The sequence below is a fragment of the Rattus norvegicus genome, chromosome 4 (genome assembly GCF_036323735.1).
Source record: "Rattus norvegicus strain BN/NHsdMcwi chromosome 4, GRCr8, whole genome shotgun sequence".
In the NCBI taxonomy this organism is placed as follows: Eukaryota; Metazoa; Chordata; class Mammalia; order Rodentia; family Muridae; genus Rattus; species Rattus norvegicus.
In genome coordinates this window covers 78763701-78790707 of record NC_086022.1, presented here as the reverse complement: position 1 = coordinate 78790707, position 27007 = coordinate 78763701, and the positions used below count along the sequence as shown (strand labels likewise).

The 27007-nt window shown below is 51.8% G+C and overlaps 2 protein-coding genes and 1 long non-coding RNA gene across 13 annotated transcripts in view; 1 reads left to right on the top strand and 2 right to left on the bottom strand.

The window, feature by feature from the left end:
- The window catches only part of Zfp862 (zinc finger protein 862), a 29052-nt gene extending 22177 nt beyond the window's left edge, over positions 1–6875 (bottom strand). For 6 of the 10 annotated variants that reach the window (XR_005503550.1, XR_005503549.1, XM_017592988.2 and 3 more), the window contains exons 1-2: positions 6648–6875; positions 2436–2547 (exon numbers count right to left, since the gene is read on the bottom strand). Coding sequence is in view for 5 of the 10 variants with exons in the window: in XM_017592988.2 (XP_017448477.1) it covers positions 2436–2547; positions 6648–6671 (136 nt within the window). In the remaining 5 variants the exon portion in view is untranslated. The other 4 variants (XM_017592990.3, XM_039108665.2, XM_063286959.1 and 1 more) reach the window with 4 other exon arrangements.
- A 1778-nt stretch (positions 6876–8653) lies between these two features.
- Positions 8654–14174, top strand: LOC120102263 (uncharacterized). The gene is made up of 3 exons (XR_005503548.2): positions 8654–9270; positions 13063–13677; positions 13884–14174. It is a non-coding gene; the product is annotated as an uncharacterized LOC120102263 (long non-coding RNA).
- Sspo (SCO-spondin) overlaps positions 9378–27007 on the bottom strand; it is a 55502-nt gene continuing 37872 nt past the window's right edge. Inside the window, exons 69-104 of one of the 2 annotated variants that reach the window (XM_063286438.1) lie at positions 26611–26657; positions 26319–26510; positions 26028–26198; positions 25612–25812; positions 25212–25308; positions 24923–25122; positions 24466–24632; positions 23463–23623; positions 23084–23307; positions 22801–22842; positions 22499–22654; positions 21839–22048; positions 21441–21608; positions 20112–20243; positions 19779–20025; positions 19374–19526; positions 19253–19299; positions 18706–19050; positions 18274–18441; positions 17603–17733; positions 17245–17369; positions 16989–17035; positions 16519–16779; positions 16040–16198; positions 15787–15903; positions 15027–15165; positions 14682–14884; positions 13910–14037; positions 13660–13802; positions 13517–13563; positions 12560–12768; positions 11949–12044; positions 11755–11815; positions 11361–11491; positions 10068–10218; positions 9378–9550 (exon numbers count right to left, since the gene is read on the bottom strand). In XM_063286438.1, the coding sequence (XP_063142508.1) occupies positions 9528–9550; positions 10068–10218; positions 11361–11491; positions 11755–11815; positions 11949–12044; positions 12560–12768; positions 13517–13563; positions 13660–13802; positions 13910–14037; positions 14682–14884; positions 15027–15165; positions 15787–15903; positions 16040–16198; positions 16519–16779; positions 16989–17035; positions 17245–17369; positions 17603–17733; positions 18274–18441; positions 18706–19050; positions 19253–19299; positions 19374–19526; positions 19779–20025; positions 20112–20243; positions 21441–21608; positions 21839–22048; positions 22499–22654; positions 22801–22842; positions 23084–23307; positions 23463–23623; positions 24466–24632; positions 24923–25122; positions 25212–25308; positions 25612–25812; positions 26028–26198; positions 26319–26510; positions 26611–26657 (5299 nt within the window). In that variant the 3' untranslated portion in view covers positions 9378–9527. 2 annotated transcript variants of the gene reach the window in all.

The window sequence follows — 27007 nt, the reverse complement described above, 5'->3', positions numbered from 1 at the left end:
GGCCTCAGTGTTTTTGTTCCGTCTACAAAACTGAACACAAAGCTATTTACAGCCGTTACGACCAAAATGAAGCGCCACGCAAGGGGAGACAAATGGGCCTCTGTGTTTCTTTGCAATCGCAGCAGCCGAAAGATGCCTGTGGTTTATCTGAGGAAACCACAAGAGAGAGCAAACTCTGTGGATCTGACTAACAAGGGCATGAGCCCTACTCCCTATGTTCCCACAAGAGTAACTGTGTTAACTCTGTCATCTCCTAAAACACAGCTGCCAGCCCTAGGACTTAGCGAACAGCTCTCACTCATTTCTTCCTTCACTTTGTAACAATTTCACTACTACTGTGTGCCAGGCACTGTTATGGGCACTGAAAATAAAGCAGGAGGTGAGACAGTCACACCTCCTTGGAATTTCCAGTATAAACAAATATGCTAACAGACAAAAACCACAGGAAGGGGTTGAGAGGGCAGACTACAAGGGCAGGCGAGGGAAGCATCAGATGAGGTAACAACGTCTGTGGGAAGGGCAGTGTTCCTACTGTGCGTGGTGGAGAACAGGCAGACGGGGAACTTGGCCTTTACTGGTCCCACCCTGCTCCTTGTCAGTAGATGCCCATGGCCTCTGTGCACACGGCACACTCACCAGGATGACGGTTCAGAAGACTCCTCTGGCCCTGCATGCTGCCTAGCCAAAAACCACAGAATAGCTCAAGATTGGCAGCAGTTGGTCCTAAGTTGGGAACACAGAAAAGCCATGAGGGCTTGGCTCCAAGTCCTAACACAGAGAGGGAGGAGTTCTGCCTGGGATGTCCTCAGTGTTGAGACTGTGGGTGGTGTAAGAAAGTGAGAACCAAGTGGTCTCGCTTAGTGGTTTAGAAACCCTGCTGTGAGACCCCCTAAGAGAATGGGAAGCAGACAAAACCAAGGAGGGGCACAGGCAAAGCTAAAATGACATTAGATCGTCAGTTCACAGGGCTAGAGAGATGGCTCTGTAGTTACGATCACTGGCTAAGTAGTCAAAGGACCCTGACCCAGCTCCTAGCACTCCACGGCAGTTCACAACCATCTATACCTCCAGCTCCAGGGGATCTGACACCCTCTTCTGCCCTCAGTGGGTACCTGGCACACATGTGATGAACAGACAAACGTGCACATGTAATAAAATATATAAATAAGTAAGAGGCAACTATGTGAGACCCAGACCCAGCGCTGGCACACAGTTCCTCTGCCAAGAGATGCCAGAGTTATACATATACACGAAGCTCAATATTGGCAACTTAAACATGTTAAAGAGTCCAAACTAAAACGGTAAAAGCTGAAACAACACGGCAAAGTGGAACAGAACTCCCACTGTGAGCCAAAGCCAGCCTGCGAGTTACTACCTTTTACAGCTTGAAGCCTCAGGGACTTGGTGGTTTTCATCTTGGTGGTCTCCATCCAGGCATGGAGACAGGACCCAGGCTAGCTACAACCCCACCACCCACACAACACTGAGGTCACAGCTCTCATGCCTTCGCCCACCCTCTGTGGAATGAGAAAGGCATGAGCAACAGTCATTAGGCTGCATTCAAGAAACACAAGGCGGTGACCTCACCAAAAGGCTCAGGGCCATGGGGACTAGGGATGTAGTTCAGTTGATAGGGTGCTTGCTTAGAAAGGACAGGGCTCTGAGTTCAATCAGAGGAGGTAGATCCAGGAAGATCAGAAATTCAAGGTCATTCTTGGCCATATAGGGAATTTGAGGCCAGCCTGAGCTACATGAGGCTATTAGATTGTGGAATTTTTCAGATTTTTAAGTATTTGCACTTTACTAGTAGAGGACCCCAGTGTAAAATGCTTCAAAAATCAAAAAACCATGAGTTGAGTGCAAGTTTCAGAGTTTGGAGTATTTCAGATTGTAGATTTTTGGATTATGGAACTTATGTGTACACAACATTGGATTATGGAACACATGTGTACACAACATTCTGAATCTTCCGTCCTTGACACAAAAGGCAGCACAAAAGCAGAGAAGTGTATATAGAAATTAAGACAGAAGAGATGAAAAATACCTACATTTGTACAAAGTTAATCTCCTTAAATTGTCTTAAGAAGACGATGAAGGCTCAGAGGTCACAAGCAGTTGAGTGTCACTGTGTAGAGCTGTGAGAGATGAGGTTTGCAAGACCGATGCTCTGGCCTCCCTGAGTCCTGGGGACGCCACAGATCCACAGGCTGTTTCCCACCCTGCACTGGGAAACAGCACAAAGCACTAGGCAGTCAGGTATTCCCTATTTTTCCTGGCCGACTTAAAAAGAGAAGAAAAGGACTGGGATTGAACAGATGGCAAAGTTCCCCAGAGCAGCCAAAGAATTTCAAAAACCTCTCCAGGATGTTGTGGCCCAGATGAGGCAGGGGACACTGATCTAGACCAAGAGGTAGTAGAGATGGCAGAATCCATACCTAGAGATGCTGTCAGCTTGTCAGAAGTAGAGAAGTCCTTCTGTGGCTGACCCAGGAGCATCCATTCTTCCTGCAGCAAGTACACGGTGATGTCATCAAAGGTCACAGGAACCTGAAAGGAAAAAACCCTACTAAGTGTCAAGTCCCTATGAGACATATCTTCCACACTGGCAGTCAGAGCTTCTACTGTATGGATTTACCCATGTGTGGGTCAGGGTAGGAAGCATTATCGATATACATACACAGCCTGAAACCAATCTCTCTTGCTCTATGAGTGCAAATCACAGTGGAAAAACATTAGGAAGTCCCAGCCACTGAACTCAATCAGTGTCTTCTCTATGAGGCTGACTAGAAAATCTACATTTTTACATTGTGTGTATGTATGAGTGTCCATATGTATGAACTTATAGACCAGAAATCAATGTTAGGTGTCTTTCTCAATTGCTCCTTATTTTAAAAAACAAATTTTGGGGTGCTGGAGAGATGCCTCAGCAGTTAGGAGCACTGACTGCTCTTCCAGAGGTCCTGAGCTTAATTCCTAGCAACCACATGGTGGCCCACAACCATCTGTAATGGGATCCGATGCCCTCTTCTGGTGTGTCTGTAGACAGTGATAGTGCACTCATATAAATTAAATAAATGAATCTTATAAAAATATATAAAATTTTTGTTTACAGTATTTGTGTGTATGAATATTTTGCCCGCATGTATGTACATGTACCACAGGCATGCCTAGTGCCTGGGAAAGTCAGAAGAGGGCGTCAGATCCCCTGGAACTGGCATTACAGATGGTTGTGACCCATCATATAGGTGCCAGGAACTGAACTTGAATCCTCAAGAGCAACAAGTGTCCTTAACTGCAGAACCCTCTCTCCAACCCCCAGGGATAAAATGTTTCATATCATTCTCATCAGTGAAATAGAATCACTATTATTTGGTATATGACCTACCAAAATTTTGTCTACAAATATGTAAAAACTGAACAGTTTTAAAAGCAGTCGTCAGGGCCAACAAAATGGCTCAGCAGGTAAAGACACTTGCAGCAAAACCTGACGACCTGAGTCAGGTCTCCGGAAACCATACGGTAGAGGAAGAGTACTGACTCCTGCAAGCTGTTCTCTGCTTGACCCACATGCATGCACACAACGTAATACTACAGAGTGTGGGAATGAGACTGTGAAACAGCCACTTAAAATAAGCATTTGTGCCTTTGAGCTTTGAGTCTTCCAAAGGCTACTGAAAGGGAGCCGCAATGGGAATGAAGCTCATGCAAGACAGCCCAGGGGATTACCGTGAAGCCGTGGGAGAGAGAAAGTAGACACCAGGATCAATGCTGCACACCAGGACCAGAGTGCAGCCTACTCTTATGGGTCCAAATTTTAAAAAGTAGTCTGTGACCAGAAGATACAGTAGAGCACACCTGCCTGGAAGCGGGGAGGCTGGGGGAGGATGATATAAGGTCAGCCTGGATGCATAGCGAGACCCTAGCTCTCAAAACAAAGCAACCAGCAAATGGAAATCTCAACTCGTGACCAGGGACACGAGGCTTCCTTTTCCTGCTGCTTCCTCAGGTTGAGAAGGTGCCAGAATGAAGGCTAAGGTCCTATCTCCTTAGCAGCACAACCAGGCGGACACTGAACATGGAACAAAGTGTCTTTGCAGCCAGAGTGATCCACAGATACCTGGTACCCCTCTTTTAAGCTACATCATGGCAAACACCTTCTGCTTCTGTGGTATAAAACCTCAAATCTACTTGAAGAAGAGAAATCCCTTACCTATGTAGGATGCAAAGTGTGTCTGGATACTCTATTTTAGCAGGTCCCTCTATTCAACATCAAAACGCCCCAACCCTCTTCTCTTTACCTTACCCCACAGGAGTCACTCCTGCTCCCCCCACCCCCACGTTCACATTCTACCCAGGCCTTTGTCTCTTTACTGCTTTGCAATGTATCTTTACACACTTTTGCCAGTCTCCTTTCTCCTGTGGTTTGAATGAAAATGGACCCCATAGGCTCACAGGAAGTGGCACTATTAGGAGGTGTGGCCTTGTTGGGGTAGGTGTGGCCTTGCTAGAGGAAGTGTGTCACTGGGAGTGAGCTTTGAGGTTTGAGATGCTCATGCCAGGCCCAAACTGGGATCAAGGGAAAAATTTCTGAGATTTGAGAGTTTTCAATTAGTGGTTGGACCTGAAAAAAAAAATCAAATTCTCTTGATTCCCCTAAGATATCTATATTCCTCTCTTTTCTTGTTAAAGGTTAAGGAAGACTACTACTGAGCAGAGCTTGGAAATTAACCTTAAACCACTAATTTAAATATTCCTTGCCCCAGTTCCTCATCTGAATTCAGGTTCAATCCAAGTCAATCTGAAGATGTTACCCAAGAGAAACAAATAGACATTCCTTTTAGTGAGTGCCTGTGTGTTAACACAGGCTGGCCAGACAGCTTTCATCCCGTAGGGATCCAGTTGAACTTGCCTTCACCCAGATGTTCTGTAGGCTGCTAGATCTGAAAAATCTCTGTAGCTAGTGAACTGGAGGAGAGGGAGAGTGGAAGAGACGCTTAAACCAACCAAACAAAAACTGAAAGAACCTTACTTGAGTCTCAGGATGACGCACCCCAGGAAACATGAGAGACCATCTTATAAAAGCAAGAGGCAGTTTAATAGTACGGAGCTCCGGGCCGACACGTGTCTCACGCAGGAGACAGAGGAGTGGACCCCAAAACTCAGAAATCATGGGCTTATTATTTAGGGAAAGCTAAGGGTTTAGCGGGGGTTACACACAATTGGCTAGTTCAAACAGTGGCGGTCTAGTCATGGCGCGCATTTACATCAGCAAGTGCTACGTGTTATTTAACATTCCAGCGACTCGGTGGGGCATTTTATTTTTGGTTAGTAGGTGGTCACGTTAACCTCAGAGGGTTGGGAGGAAGGGGGAGAATGGACGGCTCCAGATGGTCGGTGGCCTTGTGGAGGTTGTTTATCCTTCATGGTCAGCTATCTTCCTGATGATTTGGCAGCTTTTTTTAGGCTTGTCGGGGCATGTACAGGCCTCCCTTTTCCTGTTCCCTTCTGCCTGGTTATAGATTTGTGTCATTTAATTTTAGGTTTTTAAATTTCATTCCTTCAAAACAACCATTTTTTCCTAAGGCAGAAACCTTTCCAGATAAAACCACAGCACCAGGCAGGCTCCTGACCTACTCCTGGCCTTTCCTCTTTTGTGAGCCAACCTTCCCAGGTTCATCCAAGTTACTCACGTGGGAAGAGTAACAGGAGAGCTCTCTGTGGAATAAGCTTCCTTCCTATGTGTTTTTGTACTTCCAACACCTTACTCAGTGCAAATCTCATAACACAAATGGCTGTTAAATGGACACTGAAGGGGTGGAGATGGACAAAGGCGGAGAGAGGAAAAAAATCTCATAGCACCTGAAAAAGTTTGTTGAGAAAATTCCTTCCGCCCCCCCCCCAAAAAAAAACCCTCGATAAAGGCTGCAATGCTGAGGATGTAGCTCACTGGGTAGAGCCCTTGTCTGTGCCATTTAAGACAGAGTCTGGGCCTCAGCGCTCCTAGCTCTATACTAAAGAATTAGCTACCAACGACACTGTCCGATACCTTAATCCCAAGAGGCTGCCTGTCTCTCTGCCAGTGTCCCACAAGCTAGCAACCCTGTCAAGCAAGGCTCTCTCCTCTACTCCAGACCACTCCCTATCCTACCTCATCTCTCATCTCAAAGCCTCTTCTTGCCCAAAGCCTTGAAGCACGTTTGTAAAGTGTATTTCAAAACCATGTCCACATTCTGCATGAAGTAAGATAAACTAGAAATAGAAGTATGAAAAAAAATGCTAGAAGCCTTTTTTCCCTTCTCAGTCCTATCCTGGGAAGGAATTATGCAGCACCAAGCAATTACTTCATTTCTCAGTTGCCCACCCTTTGGCACCCACTGGCGTCCTATCTCCAGCCTCTAAGTCTTATAAGCAAGACTTCTTCAAAACTCCAAAAAAACAAGGAAGGGAGACCAGAAGCACTTTGGCATCACTATGTTTGGCGACCCCACCCGGGGTCCACCAGCAAAGCGGCCACAAGCAGGGGTTGGATGACCCAAGGGAGGGGAGTAGAGTGGGATGCTCGGACCTGGAGGAGTAAGTGCCTCCCAGATGAGGCAGGCGAGTGAGCACTTCCCTGCAAGGCTAGCTCAGTGCCTTTCCCGTCCTACCTTCCCCGAGTCCCCGAGCTCCATGGCTTGGCTCTAGAGACCCCCAGCCTCCAGGCCTGTTCCGAGTCCACCGCGGCCCACTTCGGACTTGGGCTCCCGGAGCAGAGACGCCTGGGCCAGGAGACACACGGCAGCAAACTAATCTCTCCTACAGAGGGAGGCAGTAGTGCAGTAGTTGGCTCAGGTAGTGGTGAGCTGGACTAGTGTCGTACTAAGCAACCTTTTACTGCTGCCGCTTCTCAGAGGCAGAGAGGCTCACGGGAAATGTAGTCCAGCCTGGAGAGTTCTGCTAGGACTTGTGGTCCTCTCCAGCCGGCACACAGGTCAGCAGGTCAATAAGGTTAGTCAAGAAGAGCAATGCTCTTTCCGTACAAATCTTTCTTTGTTTCTTACAAACAAAACAAAACAAAACAGAAAAACAGCATGTCACCTGTTAGCCCAGGCTGGTCTGGAACTCCTTTTCCTCTGCCTAGCCTCTTGTGTGCTATTGGTTACAGGCTGGGCTATTATGCTGGTTGGTGGAGGAGCGGGGTAATGGAGGTGTACATCTATGCAGGTGCCTCTGAAGCTGGTCTTTGCTACTTTGTGAGTTCTTCTTTTTCCCACCCTGTATCCCCCCAGTTTCACCCCCTAACACTAGATAGTTGAGAAAGAATAGGGGTGAGAGAGATACTTGAATCTAATTTCTTCTTGTTTCTTCTCTGAGCTCTACTACTAACAAATCACAACCAACTCCCTCCCCCAAAGACCGCCCACCAACCCATCGGGGCTCTAGTATTTATATCCCCTCTGAAAAGTTCCCAGAATTCTAAAAGTCACACAATTGCAGAAACTATCTGCAGCTGGCAAAACCATGGCTCTGTGAGAGCATGTGGCAAACCATAGCCTCTGTGGGCAGTCTGTCACAGTCCCTTCTCCCCACATCTGGGATTAAAACGAAAACACATTCTTAACAATATTTCTGTGTTTTTTTTTAAAACAAAATTCCAAATTTGTCCTTATAATGGCTTCCTAAAGGATAAGTGAGAAATTACTCTACACACCCTATACTTTGAATTTTGAGACAGGGTTCCTCACTGAACCTACGTGCTGTTGTTTACAGTCTGGGCCATCATGCTGGGTTTACTGTGTGGTGTGTGTGTGTGTGTGTGTGTGTGTGTGTGTGTGTGTGTTACACATATGTGCAGGAGCCTATCTCTTTATAGGCTATCTTTATACAGCCTATACCTTGGATTTTGAGAAAAAGTCTATGGTGGTTTGAATATGCTTGGCCCAGGGAGTGGCACTATTAGGAGGTGTGGCCTTGTTGAAGGAAGTGTGTCACTGAGGGTGGGCAATGAGACCCTCCTCCTAACCACATGGGAGCCAGTCTTCTCCTAGTACCTTCAGATGAAGATGTAGAACTCTCAGCTCCTCCTGCACCATGCCTGCCTGGATGCTGCCCACCTTGATGATAATGGACTGAACCTCTGAATGTGTAAGCCAGCCCCAACTAAATGTTGTCCTTATAAGAGTTGCCTTGGTCATGGTGTCTGTTCACAGCAGTGAAACCCTAACTAAACAGGGTCTCTCGCTGAACCTATAACTGGCTTTTCTGCAAGACTGACTGGCCAACAATAGACATACTATCTCTCTACCTCCAGTGCTGGGGTCATAGATGAGGACTGTCCAGTCCACTTTCTCTAAAGGTGCTGGGGATATAAAAGATATAAAAGCCCACACAAGACTAGTGCAAAATGATCATAATAACTTTATGCATAACAGAAAAATCAGCAGCAATGGGAATGTCTATCAACTGGCAAATAGGTAGGCAAGCCATGAGCAATGTCTATCAGCGAGCAGATCACAGGCATTCTGCAGATGATCCATGCAGTGGTTACTAATTAGCCGTAAAAGGGAATGAGCCACTGTTACATGATATAATGTCAGGAACCTCGGAACTTCCGGGTTGACGGAAAGAGGCCAGGCCTTTACATGAAATGCCCAGAAAGGGCAATTCTGTTGAAACAAAAAGCACATTAGTGCTTACCTGGAGCTAGAAGTAGGAGAGGTTGATTGTCAGTGGCCAGGGAACAATGGAAATGTTCTAAACCTGGATGGAGGTGATGTTTGTATAGCTCTGATTACTTCCTTCTAAAGTCATTGAAGTTTAAAGTTAAGTTGCAAGAATTTCAGGCTAGGGGGTGAGGGTGGCACCTTACACCAGTGATCCAAGTACTCAGGAGGCATAGGAGGTGGATTTCTGTTGAGTTTAAGGCCATCCTGGTCTATGTAGTGAATTCCAGGTCAGCCAGGATTACACAGGGAGACCATGTCTTGAAAATCACACATTTGTGTACATACACAACACACACACACACAAACACACACACACACACACACACACACACGGGGAGGCAGAAGGAGTTTCTTTCCATATAAGTTCACTAAAACTGCTGTCAAGAGGAGAATTGCTTGAATGTTCCAGAATTCTGTGTTGTGATGGAACCACACTGGGTTGGAGGATATATGACCAGGTACACTCATGTCTAACACAGGAGCTCTTCAGACTTTAGAGTCAACCCTGTCCTACTACAGCTGAAGAAACTGGGGCAGAGATGGAGAGTGACAGGTTCAAGTCACAGTGAGTACCATGATGAACATATGGTGGGCCCATTGGAGCTGCTGCCCAGTCCCAGGCTGAACTCTCCCTCCAACCCCTGTTGGTACAGGAACAGAGACCACACGATAGCTTGTCAGCACTACTTTATTTGAAATGTGCTAACCCCACAGCATGGTTCACAGGTCAGAGGCGTTAACTGGGCACAGAAGGAAGTAGAGGGTGCCACCGAGCCCTGTGCTCACAGGGGAGACAACAGTGGCAGCATCCAGCAGAGCCTGTCAGTGCTTTGAGAACTCACCACCTGCAAACAGAATTTTGAGATGGTGCAATGAGAGGCAGCACGGTCAAGTGAGACAGGATGGGGCAGGGCAGCAGCAGTGGGGGATGAGACAGGGCTGCCTGAAGGAAGCTGAAGGAACTGCAGCCAGCTCTGGCCCCTCCTAGGCTGAGCTGTCCTTCAGTTAGTACACATCACATACGTAACTTAATCTGCCAGCTACCTCCCAGGCCTGCCCTTCCAGAGTTCTTCCTGCAAGCATGTGTAGATGCCGGGCCCATTTAAGGGATGGCATTATGAGTACTGACCTCAGTGGAAGACTGAGATTTGAGCCAAGTGTACGTGTAATTGGAAAAGAAAAAAGCAGAATGTCGAGGAGGGGAAAGGATCAGAGAGGACTGGCAAAACCCGAGGAAGAATGGGATGGTGCACTGTGCACATTCCTAAGGCCTCCTTAAGGAGAAGTCTGGCCTGGTCCCAGCCGGTCTTGTGGAGCCCTGCCCACCAGGAGCCCTGCCCTCTCCTCCCAGGCCAGACCCACCCTGACAGGCACTGCAGTGGCAGTTGTGAATCACTGGCAACAACACTGGCTCCGTGCGGCCATCAGGGCAAAGGAGGTTCAGGATCCGCACGGGGCTGTCCGGATCCAGTCTGTAGCTACAGCAGTCACACTGGCTCTGCAGGTAGGGTTCCTGGGCAAGAGAGGCTGGTTTGGTCTGTTGGGAACCAAATGGAGTCTTCCTCCCTTCCCCTGGCCTTTCCCTTCAGAGGAAGGGCCAAGTTCCAATGGTCCTGGACCCCCAACGTAGCTTGGCCTCCCAAGCTCCCTTCTTCACTCAGCCCCAGCACATCGGAACACCCAGTAGATGGCTGCATCAGGGTGAGGATGTGGATTCCACTCTAAGGGTGTCTAGAAGGAAATGGGCTAGTCATGCACGAAACTGCTAGCAAGTCCTAAGTGCACAGTTGGGATCCTTCCAGAACAGACCCTCCTGCCCAACTCAATAGTGGTTTAATTTTTTTCCTGTAATCTTTGTATAGCTAATAACTCTTCCAGACATCTATACAATATCAAGTTCAAAATGACAAAGGTTATCATCTCCTAATTGTTCCTTTTTTCTTTCTTTACTCTGTCATTTAAAAGTTTCAAGCGTGTTTGGAGAAAGCATCCCCAGGAGGGCAGGGGCACTCAGGCCAGCAACACCATAGCACAGGACTGAGAGGCAGCATCTCTGGGAACCAGAGAGAAATCACCATTGTCTTCCAGCACTAGCTAACCCAGTTTGGTGGAAGCAGAAGGGAACAGACTTAAGAATGGATGTGAGCTGCTGGGGGTCAGGATCTGGTCTCCTTCAAAGGGACACCAGTGGCCTAAGTTACAATTTCCAGTTTGGAAGTTAAGGAAGTCAGGGGTTGGAGCTGGGTCAAAGGGGAGTGAGCAGAGAGAATTGATTCTGGGCTTGCTCAGGTGTAGACATTACAGAGAAAGCCCAGGAGAGCCTAACTATAAAAGGCCAACTCTGGGTACCCTCCTGCGTGAGCACAATGGGAGCATGATAGCCACTTTCCCTCCTCAAGCCTTTCTTTGTGGAGATCTCAGCTTATTGGCTTAGAGGAACACAGTATGTCTGAGAGGCATTCTCCGGGGATGTGTGTATACCATGACCTTGGAAAAGGGCTCTGACCCTCCATAGCTCCAGTTCTGTCAGCTCTATGAGAATGGCCGATGTTCCTCATGTTCTCTGGGTCTTTCCCAGGTCCTCAGATAGTGCCAAACCCCACAGAGTCACTGACTGACCTGTCCCATGGAATTTTATGACAGCCCCCAGCTCACCTCAGTCATGACATTGGTGCTGGACCTGCAGTGTCCACTGCAGTAGCTCACTTCTACCTGATCCAGGTGACAGGGACCCTTGGTGAGGTTTCTGAGTTCTGTGAGGTGCCTGCAGGAGACTGGCTCCTCCTCTGGAGGTAAGAGAGTAGCACCAAGACAGAGGAAGAGGCTATGACTGAGTGACTGAGGTGTGCTTGAGAGGTGTGGGCAGCAGGGCAGGGATTGCGGGTAGGGGGGAGTACTTTAGGGCAGGGCCTGGGATGAGGGAGCCACTATGATCCCCATGCAGGCAAGCCTGGAAAATGCAGGAACATAGCAGGTTGGGCATGAGATTGTGAGGCAGAAAGATGCCGACCAGGGGAAGGCATTATACAGGTTCTCCTACCCTCTGTACCCAGAGTGTCCTGCTGACAAATGGGACAACAGCTCCCTGGCTCCTGCACGACCACTTCACCCTACAGAGAGCCACCCATAATTCACACAGGAGGACATGTCATCACCCCACACTGCCTGCCTAGAGATCCCATAAACAGCCACATATGGAAGGTAGTAGGAGGCTGCCAAGAGGGCTACAGGGCCACGGAGTACCTGAGCACAGCTGAGTTCTGGGCAGTGTTGAGTGCAAACACTCTTCCCGTGGAGACAGCGGCAGCTCTCACAGGCCTCCTGCCATTCAGATCCAGGCTGCAGGAGGAGAAACGCTCTAGTTGGTCACTCTCAGATTTTCTTTTCTTTTTTTAAAGATTTTGTTCTTATTTTTAAATGTGTGTATATACATATGCGAATGCATGTGTGTGTGTGTGTGTGTGTCCACGTGCATGTGTGTAAGTGCTTGTGGAGACCAGAAAGGGCTCAGATCCCCTGGAGCTGAAGTTATAGATGGTGGTGAGCCACCAGATGTGGGTGCTGGGAACTAAACTCAGATCCTCTGCAAGAGCAATACATGCCTTACTCGTTGAGCTGTCCCCTGGGATTTCCATGGTACCATCTCAATTCTAAATCCAGCCTGGGAGTTTCAGCCAGAGCAACAGCCCAGGACTGGAGGCTGGCTAGGAGCAGGGGGGATTTCAACCTAGGGCCAGCTGGGTCCTGAGAAGGCAGAGTCTGCCTGCTACTGCAGGGCTGGAAGTAGGGAGTCAGTACAGCTACAGATCAGTAGATGGGAAGTCCTTGGCCAAGAAAAGTGACTGTTGTCTCACCAGATGGGGACTCCCATGGTGCCAACATTCACAGTGGTCTTCGGGAACACAGAGACCTGTGTGGCTGCGGAAGTGCCCCAGCTGACACACACAGCCTGGAACCTGAGCCTCAGTGCAGTTGCTCCAAGCCTGTGTCTTGTTCATTTCGAGGCATGTCTTCTCGCAAGGCCTCAGCTCCCCAAGCTGCAATATTTCCCCAGGAGGGCACTCTGCAGGAAGACCATCCACTTGCTGTCTCTGTCAGCTCTGGCTCCAGCCTAGACCACCCGCCCCACTAGACATGCCTTGGGAACGCCACCTGACCTCTCCCTATGCCGCCTCCTGGCTCTAGCTGCCATCTATAGTTGTGCCTCTCCCTCTGACCCATTCATCAAACACTTGGCCAGGCAGCTCTCACTCTATAACCAATTCTGCCCACCTCGCCTCTGCACTTCCAGTTCCCTGTCACATCCCAAGGGTGCTCCCTGCGGCCTAGAAACTCAGAGACACTCTCCTGTCCTTAGGTGTTCTGGCGGCAGGCCCACCTTCATTCGGCAGTCAGGTTTGGTGCTTCAGAACCTGCAAACCCTATGTCTGGATCTACAGATAGCAGCATGGCAAAGGTGGGCAGCCCAGAAGTTGAATGCTGAAGATCTGGGGTTTCCTAAGCCAGATTCCTCTTCTCCACTCACCCCCTGGACCTCGGCAGGAAGCATGGTTTACTTGCTGGCCTCATTCATACAGCCTGACTCAGTGTACACGTACTGTATTGGCAAATACCTCCATCAGTAGAAAAGACACACAGGGTGCTCTGGGATTGTGGATGGGAAGTGTTGGGCCTCAGGGCAGGGAATTGGTCCATGGGACAAGGAGCAGGCCATTTCCCAAAGCAAGTTGCTTAGCCTGGATTGTAGATAGGGCCCCTCTTTCCCTAAGCAGAGTCTTGGCTTTGGAGGGACAAGGAGAGCCATGTCTTACCCTGACAGTCCGTATGGGAGCAGGTGAAGACTCCTCCTTGACAGGTGCTAAGAAGACAGAAGCGACTGCTCAGACGACCCCTGTCCTACCTCCTCACCCCATTCTCAACAACTCTGCCCTCCACCCAGGCTCCAGGACCTCACCAGTGTGTGCAGTTCCAGGTGAGCACAGTCCCTGAGGGCAGCTCCTGGGCCTGCTCTTCCAAGGGTAGGGTGAGGCCCCAGGGCAGGGAAAGCCGGGTGCAGGGACAGGCCTCAGGGGGAATGCATGTGCCACTGTGTAGCAGCTGAGGCAGATAGGTTCAGTTACACTCGGACCTGGCCCCATGCCTCTCCAACTGCACCTCCTTCCATTCCCTCCCCAACAGAAACCAGAACCAGAGGCCAGACTCACCTGTCCCCCAGGGCAGCCACAGCCAAGCTGGCAGGGTTCCCGCACACAGATGGTGCCAGGCCACAAGTGGGAGCAGAAGCTGGGGCACAAAGTGGCACAGGTACTGAGCACCTGCCCAGGCGGGCACTCTGAGAAACACACATATGCAATGAGAAGGGTACTTGCAGGTTACAGAGGACCTCTTCTACCTACTGCACAGGGCCAGCAAAGACGAGGACTGTGTAAATGAATTATCCTTATATAAATATAAAGATGAATTAATAAAGAGGCTGTATTTCTTTACCTTATGCTATTCCCCAATATCCACTCAAAAGACAGATTTATTCAAAACTGCACCTCAGTAGTCGAACAATTAAATAATCTACCTTTACCTCCTATGCTAATCTGGCTCCCTCCCGGCCCCATCCCATGAATCCTATATATTATTATTGACCTGGCCCTTCAGACCCCTTCTTCATGATTTCAATTCTCCCATCCTCCTGCTCCCCACCATCTCCCTCTCTCACTCCTCTGCCAGTGGACACCCTGCCCTATTCACTATTCTGCCCAGCCACTGAGTGATCAGCATTTACTGACAAGGCAGAGAATATACAGCATGAACTGTTTACACAACCTTGAGACAGGAGATTCTTAGTATAAGCATTTCAAATATCGGATTGAAACTGATGTGAGGACAGAGAATCAACATTTGAATAACCCAAGGGTAAACTTCACACAGCATATAAAACATTCTGCCTCCAGGGCTGAGCAACCCCAGGCCCAGGGCACTCACCAGGGCAGGTTTGCAGGTTACACTCTACTCGTTGCTCCATATCCAGGGCCTGGCATGGTGCGCTGTCAGGATGCTCCTCACAACTCCTGTAGCGCACCATGGTGCCCCCACCACAGACAGCAGAGCACTCACTCCAGGGTGACCAAGGTCCCAGGACTGGACACTCAGGGTATGGACACATCAGGGTCCCATTGATGCATGTGCTGTGGACAGTGTGCACACCCAAGGGCTCAGGCCCCACGTTGTGACAAACAGCTTTTATTCCCCAGCATTGCCCATGGCCTTGACCTGCCCCATGTCACCCACCCAAAGCCCTTAGCCTGGTTTGGCAGCATGGCAACATACCAATTATGGCAGTCCAGCTGGACCACCTGTGTGGGGGCCAGCTCCCATGAGGCATTGGCACTGGGCAGGCCACAGCGGCAAGAGGAGATAGGCACGCAGTGTCCATCCTGCACCAGCTGACCAGGGGGGCATCGGCAACCTGAGAGAGGCAAGCAAGATTCAATGCTTTAAAAAGACATGAAAGTGTGGAAGGATGATTTACTGTTAAGGAGAAAAGGGGTCAGGAGGAAGAAGAGCTGGGAGAATGAAGAAAAGGAATGGTGAGAGAGAGGGGGGGGAAGTATCATGTGTGCGTTATGAAGCTGTGACCCATTATCTTGTACAAAATTAATATATGCTAATAAAAAGGTTATAAAATCCTACATTGGGGCAAGGTTTACATAATGGATCCATTCAGCAACTCGACTGGATCCAAAGCTGGTCTTACCTGCTGGCCATGTGTAGGAGACACCTCTGTGCTCCTCTATACAGCACATTGTTTTAAGACAGGATCTTGCTACATAACCTAGGCTGGCCTCAAACTCATAGCAAACCTTATGCCTCAGGCTCTCAAATGACACACATTTATTGATGTGTGTCACCACAGCTGGCAACCCAGCAGGTTTTGATGGAGTCACTAGGGGGGACTCAAAGTGATTGCTGGAAATGACTCGAGGACTTACTTTCTTGCCCTGCCATGATCAATAGCCTGACAGTTTCCTTTACCCCTGCTCCTGTAGTGAAGAGAGTCTGGGCAATCCAGATTCCCCAGGCCAGATACCTGGGCTGCAGGGTCCCTGTAGACACTGAACACCTTCCCAGAGGTCAGCACAGCTGCGAGGACATTGGTTGGCACAGTCCAGGGTAAACACAGTGTCCCTGGTCTCACAGCTCTCACCTGGGATCCAGAAGTAAAAGTGTATACTGGGGGCACTCTTGCCCACCCCATCCCCAGCAGACCCTCTCTTCCACTATAAACCACCAGGGCAGAGGCACCAATCTCCATACCCTTGGGATGCTGGGATACTGATTACCTGGGCAAGATCCCATATTGCAGCTTTCTGTTTGAGCCCATGGTCCACGGCATTCTCCCACAGAGTTGTCGCTTGCCTCTCTCCAGCGTAGCTTGAATCCTCCACTGCAGGGCACTTGGCAGGGGCTCCAAGGTCCCCAAGGTCCCCACTGGCATGTGTCTGAGAAGGAAAAATTAAATGGAAATCAGTGGCTCAGGCCCCACCTGCCTCAGGCATTCACCCCAGACTTTGCTTCCTCCCCCTGGAAAAATGCCCCAAGGCCCTTCACAGTCCCTTTGATGGTTTGATGGTTTTTCCAACTGCTATGGTTATTCCATCAAGTCTCAAATCCAGCCTGTCCTGTGGCAAGTAAGCTGCCAGGAGGCTTAACAGGTTGCCCCACTCCATACTGAAATGAACCTGTGACTGGCCCCATCTGGACAGCTCCCTGCTGCTAGCTCGCCAAATCCATCCTGCCTGCTGGCCTATCCCTCCTTTACCATGGCAGGCTCCAGGGTCAGAGCACAGGCGCTGCTGACTGAGAGGCACAGTGCAAAGGGCAGGATCTCCTGCCCAGGGCCGCCCCGTCTCAGGGTCCAAGCAGAGCCGGTGCCGGTACTGCTCTGAAGCCAGTAGAGTGACCGATGTGTTCAGAGGCCAGTGCACCTCCAGGGCAGTTCTGGAGTCAGGGGCTAGGGCACTTTGGGGCAGGCAGGGCCCACAAGGTGACCACTCTGACCATCCAGTCAAAGGCAGAAGACCTAGAAGGAGAAAGGGTTTGTGTTGATCTCAGGAAATTTACAGCCCAGATAGCCCAGTAGGCAGGCAGGAAGTGAGCAATAGGAAAGGTGTCAGGGCAGGGCAGGTACTATTTGTCTAGGACTGGCCTGGCCTTAGCAATGCAAGCTCCATGTGCTGAGGGCCCTCAGCTCTGGGCTAACAGGGACAAGTCTCCTAAGGTAAGGATTACCTTCGCACCCTTGGCTGGAACACTGCAGCTCTCCGCTCTGGCATACACTGTAGGAGGGACACAGCAGGGTGGGCTTTGGAAACAGGGATCTGCTGAGCCCTGAATGGCTCAACAACCTGAGAGCTGGGCCCTCTGGTGCAAGGTGAAAGACCTTTAAAGTTGGCCATCTTGGGGTCACTTGCTCTCAGTTTGGCATCTGCTGGATCAGGGTATCCTTGCCCTCCCCACTTCTGCCCTTCTTTCCCCTGTTACTCACCATTCCTTACAACCCAGCTGCAGGCGGTGCCCAGGGGCTAGGGTCACCCTAGCTCCCTCTCCTGAGGTATGCCAACAGTTACACTGCTCTGGGAGAATACAACCTCCATCCTGCTCCAGCAGTCCCTGTGCAGAAGGAAAAACCAGGACAACTTGGGACTGCAAAGGGACCACTGTCACCTACGTGCCCTGCACCATGCTGGCCTCTTGCAGTGCACATGTGTGTGATGATGAGGTGGGGAGAGGTTCCAGTATGGAAGTGATATACTCCCTATGGGCACCCTAGAGAGGGGAGCTGGGGTGGTGGGCTTGGGCAGAGCACTCCCCTCTTGAGTGCCTCACTATCTTCTAGAACTCACCATGGGGCAGTAGCATCCAGGCTGGCAAGGTGGCAGGTCCTGGCAGAGCTGATGACTCAGATGTGTGGCACAGAGCCCAGCACAAGGGGAGCCACAAGATTGGAACTCAAAGGGAGGTAGACAACTGTCCTCTGAAGGGAGAGGGAGGGATGCTGGTGAAGAGACAGCCCATGGGCACCGTCTACCACAAAACAGAGCTCATGCTACATGGTTCCAGCCACACCTTTGAGAGGTCACTTGGTAACAGACAATACAAGACGGTTCTTCTGCTGCCTGTCAAGACTATTGTCCCCAACTTTTCCCGCTTAGCTCATGTGCCTCAGAAAAGGTTAGAATGGCTGGGCCCCAAGATCCAAGAAGCTGCAAGAGGAGGGACTGTGAGAGTCAGAATGGTGGTGGGTACTCTAGGGATTGGCAGGTGGGGCACAAAGGGACAAGATGAGGGACAGCTTCAACAGAAGCCAGGTGACATAACCTGCCTGGACACTTACAAGGGGATAAGGCACAGCTGGTAAGTGGGAAAGCATAGTGAGACACCACGAGGAAGGAACGAGTGGGTGGGACAGAGCAAGCATGACTGTATTCTCAGGGCAAGGGTCAGTGCAAACCCTGGGCGTTTGTACTGACCCTCTTCCCACTCAGCTTCTTGATCTCTCATTCCTGGACCTTACCTGAGCAGTTGCCAATGGCACAAGGTCGGAAGTGGCCATCCAGACCGGTGCAAAGGGTGCCCTCTCCAGCCTGGCCAGGTGCTGGCACCTGATGTCGGTAACGCTGCTGCACCAAGATCTTACAGGAGCATCGTGTCCAGCTGCTCCAGTCACTCCACATGCAGTCCTCTAGAGAGGGCAGGGATGTAGGCTGGGGATCCTACACCATTCCCTGTGCCCATACCCCTCTCCTCCTTAGCTGGGAAAGGGAAGAGAAAGGCCCTGCTGGGTAGGGTCTCTCAAAGTAAGCAAAGAGAGCACACAACAAAGGGCTCTGAAGGGAATAAAGTAGTTGCTGTGGAGTAGATTAGGGACATTTAGAGAGAGAATCTGGCACAAGCAAACATTTATTCCCTGAATTTTCCAGGGAAGAAAAGCAGAGGAACAACTCACCCTGGCAGGGCCCTGGGTAGCAGGCCTGGGTATCCAGGCCTGAGAATGTGTCATTACACTCTGAGTCCTCTTTGGTCAGTAGACAGGGACAGGATCCAGAGCGGGAGGCCAGACCTGTGCCACAGCTGCGGGAACAGGGTCCCCATGGTCCCCAGGAGCAGATCTCTAGCAGCTGCAGGCACAGCTGCTGCCCACAGTGCTGGGTCTGGGTGTCTGGGCCCTGGCAAGATGGGCTCCCATGCTGAGGGGCTGACACCATGCAGGATCGAGTGCGAACCTGGCTTCCGCCTCCACATGAGACAGAGCAGTAGGACCAGGAGGACCACAACGTCCAGCCTCCGGGCACTGTAAAAGGGCCAGGAGAGGTTAGAGTGGTGAGGTGAGGGTTAGTGAAGACTCAGAGGTTAGTTGGGATCCTTGTAGCATAGAGGGTGACACTGTGTATGTGTGTATGAGGGGAACAGAGGACATAGAAGAGATGAGCTACAAAACACAAGGCCAGTGAGGGGATGCTGAGGGGGTGGGGGACAGGATGAAACCCACACACCTGCACAGTCGGTGTCTTTGCAGATGACTCCCTCTGGGGTGCAGGAACTAGAAAAGAGCTTCGATTCAGGGTCTTGCTGTCGAGCAGGACAGTGGGTCACCCTTTCCTGGACTGTACTTACCACTGCTGGCATTCTCCATGCAGCCAGTTGTCCCCCAGAACATGAAGGTGGGCTTCATGTAGGCACAGGGGTGGGCAGGGGTCCTCAGGGCACGGCTGGCTCTGTGACTGCTCCTTCTGACACTCCAGGGCCCATGAGCCTGATGTGGAGGACCTGGGCAGGGCCAGGGGCAAAGGCAGTGGGAGAGGGTGGCAGAAATGCATGCTCTACATAATCCTTCTGGCAGCAAGGTGTGGGGGAAGTCCAGGGTGAGCATCATGGTGGCTAAGAAAAGGCCTAGGTGACCAACTCAAACTGGGCCAGGGCATGGGATGGAGCAAAGTCACTGATGAAACCAGGAAGCGCCCAGGAATTCTGTCAGAGAGGACATGTTAGGCTGGAGAACCTTACTACCCAGTCCCATACCTAAAGCGACTCTGCTGCCCATGAGGTCCACATGAATGACTGCAGGCACTCCAGGCAGACCAGTGGCTCCAGGCACAGTGGGCAGGAGGTGGGCAGGGCTGAGCAGTACAGGAGAGTTGCCCAGCCTGACAGGAACAGTTGTTGCAGGCATCCTGATGCTGGCTCCCTGGGGCCCAGCTGCGGCCCTGGGCATCTGTGCATTCACAGTGCCCGACTGGAACACACCCTCCATCCTGCTCCAGAAACCCTGTGTGGAGGCAGCAGATTGATGTTGGCATCTAGACCACACACCTGCCTTCCCACTGAGGTGCCAGAAAGATCTCTAGCATGTACCTTCAGAGCAGCGACAGCCCAACTGGCAGGCCTGGTCCTCCTGACACATGACTGCCTCCTGCAGGTCTGAGCAGCTGTAGGGGCAGCGGTTGGCACAGCTCACCATTTCCATGCCCGCTGGGCAGTCTTTCTCTGTTGGGGATAAGCCCAGTGTCAAGGATACATGGGTGCTCCGAGACCCCTGTGGTGGTTTGACTAGGAATGGCCCCCATAGAAGCATGTGTTTGAATGCTTGGCCCACGGAGAGTGGCACTATTAGGAGGTGTGGCCTTGGTGGAGTAGGTGTGGCCTTGTTGAAGGAAGTGAATCACTGCAGTGGTGGGGGTGTGGATAGGGTGGGGGTTGGGGGGTGGGCTTTGAGATCTCCCATGCTCAAGCTCCTCTCAGTGTTAAATCCAGTCCCCTTCGGCTACCTGTGGATCAAGACACAGAACTCTCAGCTCCTCTGGCACCAAATCTGTCTGTAGCTTCCATGTTTCCCACCATGATGATAATGAATTAAACCTCTAAAATTGTAAGCCAGCCCCAATGTTTTCTTATATAGGAGTAGCTGTGGTCAGCTATAAAACCCAAACTAAGATAACCCCTCTTTCTTCCCTATCAGTGACTCCTAGAGGCTCCAGAGTCCATTCCCCCGGCATCCCCACCCCATATTGTATGAACTGAAACATTAGGGGCTCGGCAGAGTCCTGGAGTTAAGTTACTGTAAGTGCACAGAGAGCTCCTCTCACTTCCAGTAAGTTCTCAGAACCTAGCTGGTCATCCAATTCGTGTTTGTGAAGCCAGACTACATTTGTACCTCTCAGAAGCTAACACTCTCACCTAATGGTTCATGGCCCTGGTCTGAAGTGTGAGGCAGGGTGCAGTATGAATGGGGATCTCCTGACAAAGGGGTCTTGGAGTAACCAAGCTAAGAGAGGAGTGGGGAAGGAGGGCTCGATTACAGTCTCTGGTTCAGTTGACACCAGGGAGCACCATATATACCCTTGACAGCACACTGCAAGCTCTCAGAAACTGCCTGGTTCTCCAGCAGTTAAGAGGGCAGACAAGACTGGGGAATGTTCTAGGGAGGAGCCAGGTAGGTGGTTGATCTTTGTATCCCACCCTCAGCCACAAAGGATCCAGATACACATAGGCTGTCCCAGCCCAGTACCCAGATCCAGTCATCCCTCCCCGAGTATCTCTGTTTCCCTCGGTAGCCTGCAAAGTAACAGCCTGCTTCCTTCTGCATCCCATGGGTACAATGGAAATGAAGTTAGAGGTGGGGGTGGAGAGGGCTTTGTGGAATTCAGCTCAGTAGGCAGGAAGTAGCTGTCACCACTGCAGTACCACAGGGCATGGGATTGCAGGACCGGACATGGTGCCTCTCCCCAACACAGGATGCTCCCCCGTTCTTGGGTGGTGGGCTTGAGCAGCTTCTGCTCCTCAAGGATCGACCTCCTCCACAGCTGCGATCACACCAGGACCAGGGACTCCAGTGGGACCAGCCCCCAGGCACTGTTGAAAAGAGAATAGTTCTAGCAGGGCTTGGCTCAGAAATAGGGCCCCACATATCCCATGCATGAGCCGGGGGATGACTGAGACATGATCACAAAGGCTAATGCAAGGCATTGGAGCTTTGCAGGGATGGGGGGGGGGTTGTTGCAGGGGGAGAGCAGGCGCAGGGGTGGGAGCAGGGGCAGGGAGGAGCTTGAAGCAGGCTACTCTTTGTCCTTAGCTCCCCTCACCTGGACAAGCACGAAGGTTGCAGAAGCGACGCTCCTGATACGCAGTCAGGATGTCAGGGCACCAGTGTCCACCAGGCCCAGGAGGATGATATGCTCGTAGCCGACGCTGCTGGCCCACCCCACAGCTGCGGGAGCAAGGCTCCCATGGGGCCCAGGATGTCCAGAAACAGTTCTCTGACCCACAGCCAGGGCCAGGGCACAGGGGCAGCGCTGCATGATAAGAACGATCTGGAGCTAGCAGAACCTGTCCCAGGCTCTCCTACCTGCCCCCCTGAGGTTCAGCTTTCCTCACCTGGGCTCCTGTTCTGTATCTGATACTGATGAGCGTGTGGTTTTGGCAACTGGGCCTGTGGGCCTTGTTCTCATAGGGCACAGAAATTCCTGACTCATGGGGCTGCTGAACACATACACACACACACACACACACACACACACACACACACACACACACACAAGGACCGAGGAGTCTGCTAGACTTGGCAGAGCGCAGAGCAGCTGCTAGAGCTAGTAAAGTGAACAAGAGACTCAGACATTGATCTGAGATTAGAGTAGATCATTAGGTTGTTCTAGGGGAATTGGATGGTTGAGCTCTAGGTGTGGGTTTAGATCAGTTGTTTAAAGGCTGTGTTAGGGCCCCAGAGTCTAGCCTCAGAGTCATACTTGTGCATGAGGGTAGGTTGCACGGACGTTCCTGTGAAGAGTCCCCTACTGTACAGTTAGCCAAACAGAGGCGCGTGCGGCTGCGCCATGCCGGGTGAGTGAGGTCTGTGCAACTGTGGGAACAGGGAGACCATGGAGACCATGGGCCCCAGCCACCTGTGGGAAGGAGGGGGTGGAGGAAAGGGTAAATATACTTTCCAAGTATTCAGCCAAGGCTCTCCAACCCTTCCAGGAAGTAGGATGGGGAGGGAAGAGGCACAAGGTCAAGCCAAACTGGAGAGGGGCAGGGAGACTCAGGTTACCTGCAAGGCCTGTCACCGGCTCCACGGTGGACCCCGCAGTCCCTGTGTAAAGGAAACCTTGCTCAGTGGTCTTTCAGGCCTGCAATGTACCCTCCCAACAGCACACATACACTGTAGAGCATCTGCTAAGATCTCTGGAGGAGGTGCTGGTTGGAGACCCAAACAAAAGGAAGGAAAATCCAGAGATACCAGGAAGAATAAACAGATACAGGAGAAAATGAAGACTGGCTGAGCCATACCTGGCCAGGAAGGTGTCTGCCTAGCTCCTTCCTGTTTCCCTTACCAGGGCATTCCGGGCTGAAGCAGTATTCCAGGTCCTGAAGGGGCCCACGGCAACTCAGTCCAGCAGGAGCAAGTGTGGGAAGCACACACTGGCGGGTGCGGGTGCGGGTGCCCAACCCACCACAGGAGTGGGAACAAAGGCTCCACATGCCCCAGGGACCAAAGTAGCCACGGACTCTGGAGCATTCCTCCATAGAGCAAGACAGCTTCCCATGAACACAGGAGCTGGGGAAAGCACAGGCATCGGGGACAGGACAAAGTGGCCAAGGAGACCCAGTCAGGCTAGAGGACAGAGCTCAGGGTTCCCTAAGCTCACCCTCTAATCCCTTCTTTAGCCCCCCCCCACTCTAGCCCAGTCCCCACCTTGCCGGTTTCCCTACCAGTTTCCACAGACTGTTTGAAGCATCTGGCCTGGGTCCAGCTCATCTCCAGGTCCAAGGGGCTGGCCTTCATCTCCCAGAAGGACTGGATAGGATCTGAGGGCAGTGCTAGCCACCCCCAGCTCCTGCAGCAGCGAGACCGTCAACACACAGGGGCACTCCTGGGTGGGGGAACAGAAGACGGTGACATCTCCCAGAGGCTTCCCACTGCATGTCTGTGTAACAGCATCAGATGAGACTTGGGGAAAGAGGGAATGGTAGCAGGAGCTGAGGACCTCGGCCTCAGGAGACATTTCCCAGTACACACAGGACCGAGGGCCTCTTGGCTGTGAGCCAGCTAAGAGTCAGACATCTTTCTCTACAGAACAGCTAGAGTAACACAGGCAGGCGCTGGCAGAGCACCCAAGGGTCTAAGACAAGGTGAGACTGAAAGAATCCTGCCAGTAATCAAAGGACTCTGGGTATCTCAGTGAGACACCAGCACTGGAGTTCAATGTCCGCCTGACCTTGGAGCAGCCCTTCCTCCCTTAGGCTCAGTGTCATAGTCTCTCAGTCGAGGAAATGGGGCCAGAAAACACCTCAGGTTCTGGCTGGCAGAGGAGGCCACCAGGATTAGGTGTGGAATCCCCGAGCATCTATCTGTTGGACTCAACAGAGCCCAGAGAGCACCTGCCTGCCATCTGTTTCCACAGCTGGAGTCAGGGACCTGGGGCCAGGTAGGGTGAAGGTGTGGCAGTCTGTCCCCCACAATGACATGGAAGGGAAGAGAGGTTAATGAAGATCCGCAGCCCCCGACACAGAGGACAGGGCTGCTGGTCCATGTGCCATGTGCAGTTATGGGAGCCCAGCAGGAAAGGCCTCTCAGGTTTGAGTGCTACTTAAGGTCCCATGACAAAGGGGGGGGGGGCTGTCTAAGAGGCCGTAGATTCCTTGTGGGTAGGGAGCTGCTGGATGCCGGGGACAGTGGGCACAGCCTCAGGATCCTGGCCAGCTGAGTTCTCACCTGTACACAGGCCGAGTGGTGCTGAAAAGTGCCCTCTGGACAGTGACACCCCTCCTCACAGCTCTCAGAGAAGCAGGCCACCTGTCCGGTGACATGAGCACAAGAGAAGGGGCACCCCTCGCTGGGCTGGCATTCCCGGTAGAGTCGGCCCGCTGGGCAGCCTGTCTCTGAGACAACACAGAAGTCAGTGCCCAGTCAGATCCAGCCTTACTACCTACCTCTGTACCCACCACTTCTATAGCCTGAAAGTCATAATGTCCACCCTCTTAGCTGTGTCCCTTCCCAAAGGTTCCCCCCATGGTCTGTCTGTCTCCTCCTTTACTTGTTCCTAACTAACAAAGGAAGCAGATGGTGGGGGACAGAACAGGGATTCTACAGGCACTCAGAGTCAGGCTCTCAAGGGAGCTGACAGGACTCAAGGCTAAAGGATCATTGGGTAGAGGATGGCTGGGCTCACCTCTGCAGACATGGATATGGCAAGTTCGGCTCTGCTGAGCCAGGCCAGGGCAGGGGGGTCGAGCACATTGCCTGGACCGTAGCTGCTCACCTCCCCCACAGGGGACACTACATTTCTCCCAGGGTCCCCAGGAGCTCCATATTCCAGGACCAGGGCAGCTGGGCACCTCATGACACTGCAGGACACCTGCCACACAGGTGCTGGGGACAAGAAAAGAGGCTTCAGCAACAGTGCCTGGTCCCTAAAGGCACCACTGTCCAACTTCACCGCTCACTCCCAACCCACTTACCAGTTATCACAGGGCCCAGTCACCACCTCTCCAGGTTCTAGACTCTCCCAGGAGCTGAGTGCAGACCCTACCGACCGGCTCTGGTTCTCAGGGATCCCTGAAGACCACAGGCATAAGAGTGGAAGCTAGACAGCACAATAGCCTCGCCTTGCCCCTCATCTGACACTCCTGCATTTTAGACCCCTCCCAACATTACCCATGTCCTGAAGGAAGGAGATGCAAACTCTAACCTGGATTAGCCCAGGGTATGGGAAATGCAGGGTTTCCAGTTCCCAGCCTACAGCCTGGGCCTGGGACCCATGGACAGAGATGCAGAACCAGGCAGAGTGATCCTCAGCTCAATGGGCTGCTGGCCGAAGGAAGGGGTGGCAGGGATGAGGGGAAGGGAGGTACTACTGACCCATGGCTTTAGGCTGGAAGTGGCAGTGACAGTCCGCTGGGAACACACAGAGCCCATCCTGGGAAAGCTGGCCTGGGGGACACCCACAGCCAGACTGGCAGCCTGAGGAGCCTGGCTGGCATGTACTGCCAAGGGACAGATCCTGACAGGAATGAGGACATGGCTGCCCACAGGGTAAGAGATCCTGGCCACCTCCACAGTCTAGGAAGAAAGCGAGTTAGTGATAAGGAGCCATCACAAGAGGTAAGAGCCTCCTGTTATACGTACACTGGCCCTGCCCTGACACCTCCCCCACAACCATGGGCAAATACCTTGAGGCTGCCCTTTGAACAGCCCTATGTATAGTGGTGGTCAGAGGCAGAGGCAGCATGTCTCTAGACCTACACTCTCCCTTCCCCCACCCCCAAAGCCTTCACCTGTACAAGGGGTGGAGCTGTTCCGACAAGGACGACTCTGCTGATGGCCCCCAAGACAAGGTGTGCCTCCATCAGAGGGAGGAGGATGGCTGCACATCCGGCTCCGATAGGACTGCCCCAGGCATGCATCACAGGGAGACCATGACCCCCAAGGGCTCCAGGCCCCATCCACTGCACCAAGGAGACAGAGTCATCTGTCTTGGAAGACCCAGGAGGCCTTAGGTCATCAGGGTCAGAACATATATTTGGGGCTTCTGGGACAAGGTTACAGGCCTCATGGGAATATCACACCTGGGCATGCAGTGGGGTTAGGGCAGGCCTCCATTTGATGCTGCACTCCTGTTTCCCCTGCCTCCTCAGGGCATGGGGCACCCCCATGCTGGGGAGCAGGACAGACACAGGCCCTGGAGCGGGTCCTTGTTTGGCCCCTGCAGGGCTGGGAGCACGCTGTCCACTCTGACCATGGACACCAGTCTCCAGACACTGTGAATGGTGGGGTAGGCATTGGATACAGTTGATAGAATCCTGAGATTACTCTCCTTACACTCCAACTGCCCTCCCCACCCTGCAAGCTAGCACGTACCTTGGCAGGGCAGGTCTGTGCAGTTAAGTCTCCCCTCCATGCAGGTGCTAGGCCAAAGCAAAGTCAAGAGAAAAGGATGACGGTTTAGAATGGCCGCTACACACGCATCTGGCCTCTGCTTCCTTCCTTTGCACCTTTGCACCTCCACGCTCTAGTCCATTCCCTTCTTCCTATTCTCTTATGCCTCAGAAGCCTGCCTGTCCCATCAGCTGGCCTTTTGGGACAGCACAACAGGTGTGCTGTATTTGGTAATGACTGTAGGTGACTTGCAGGTGAGTGAAGGCAGGCAATAGGAATAAACACCCTATCCGTTGCTTGTTCTCTCCCTTTTGGGAACGAATACTCAGCCCTCAGCAGACACATGGAGCTGGCTGCCTCAGTTTCCCCTCCTATTAGA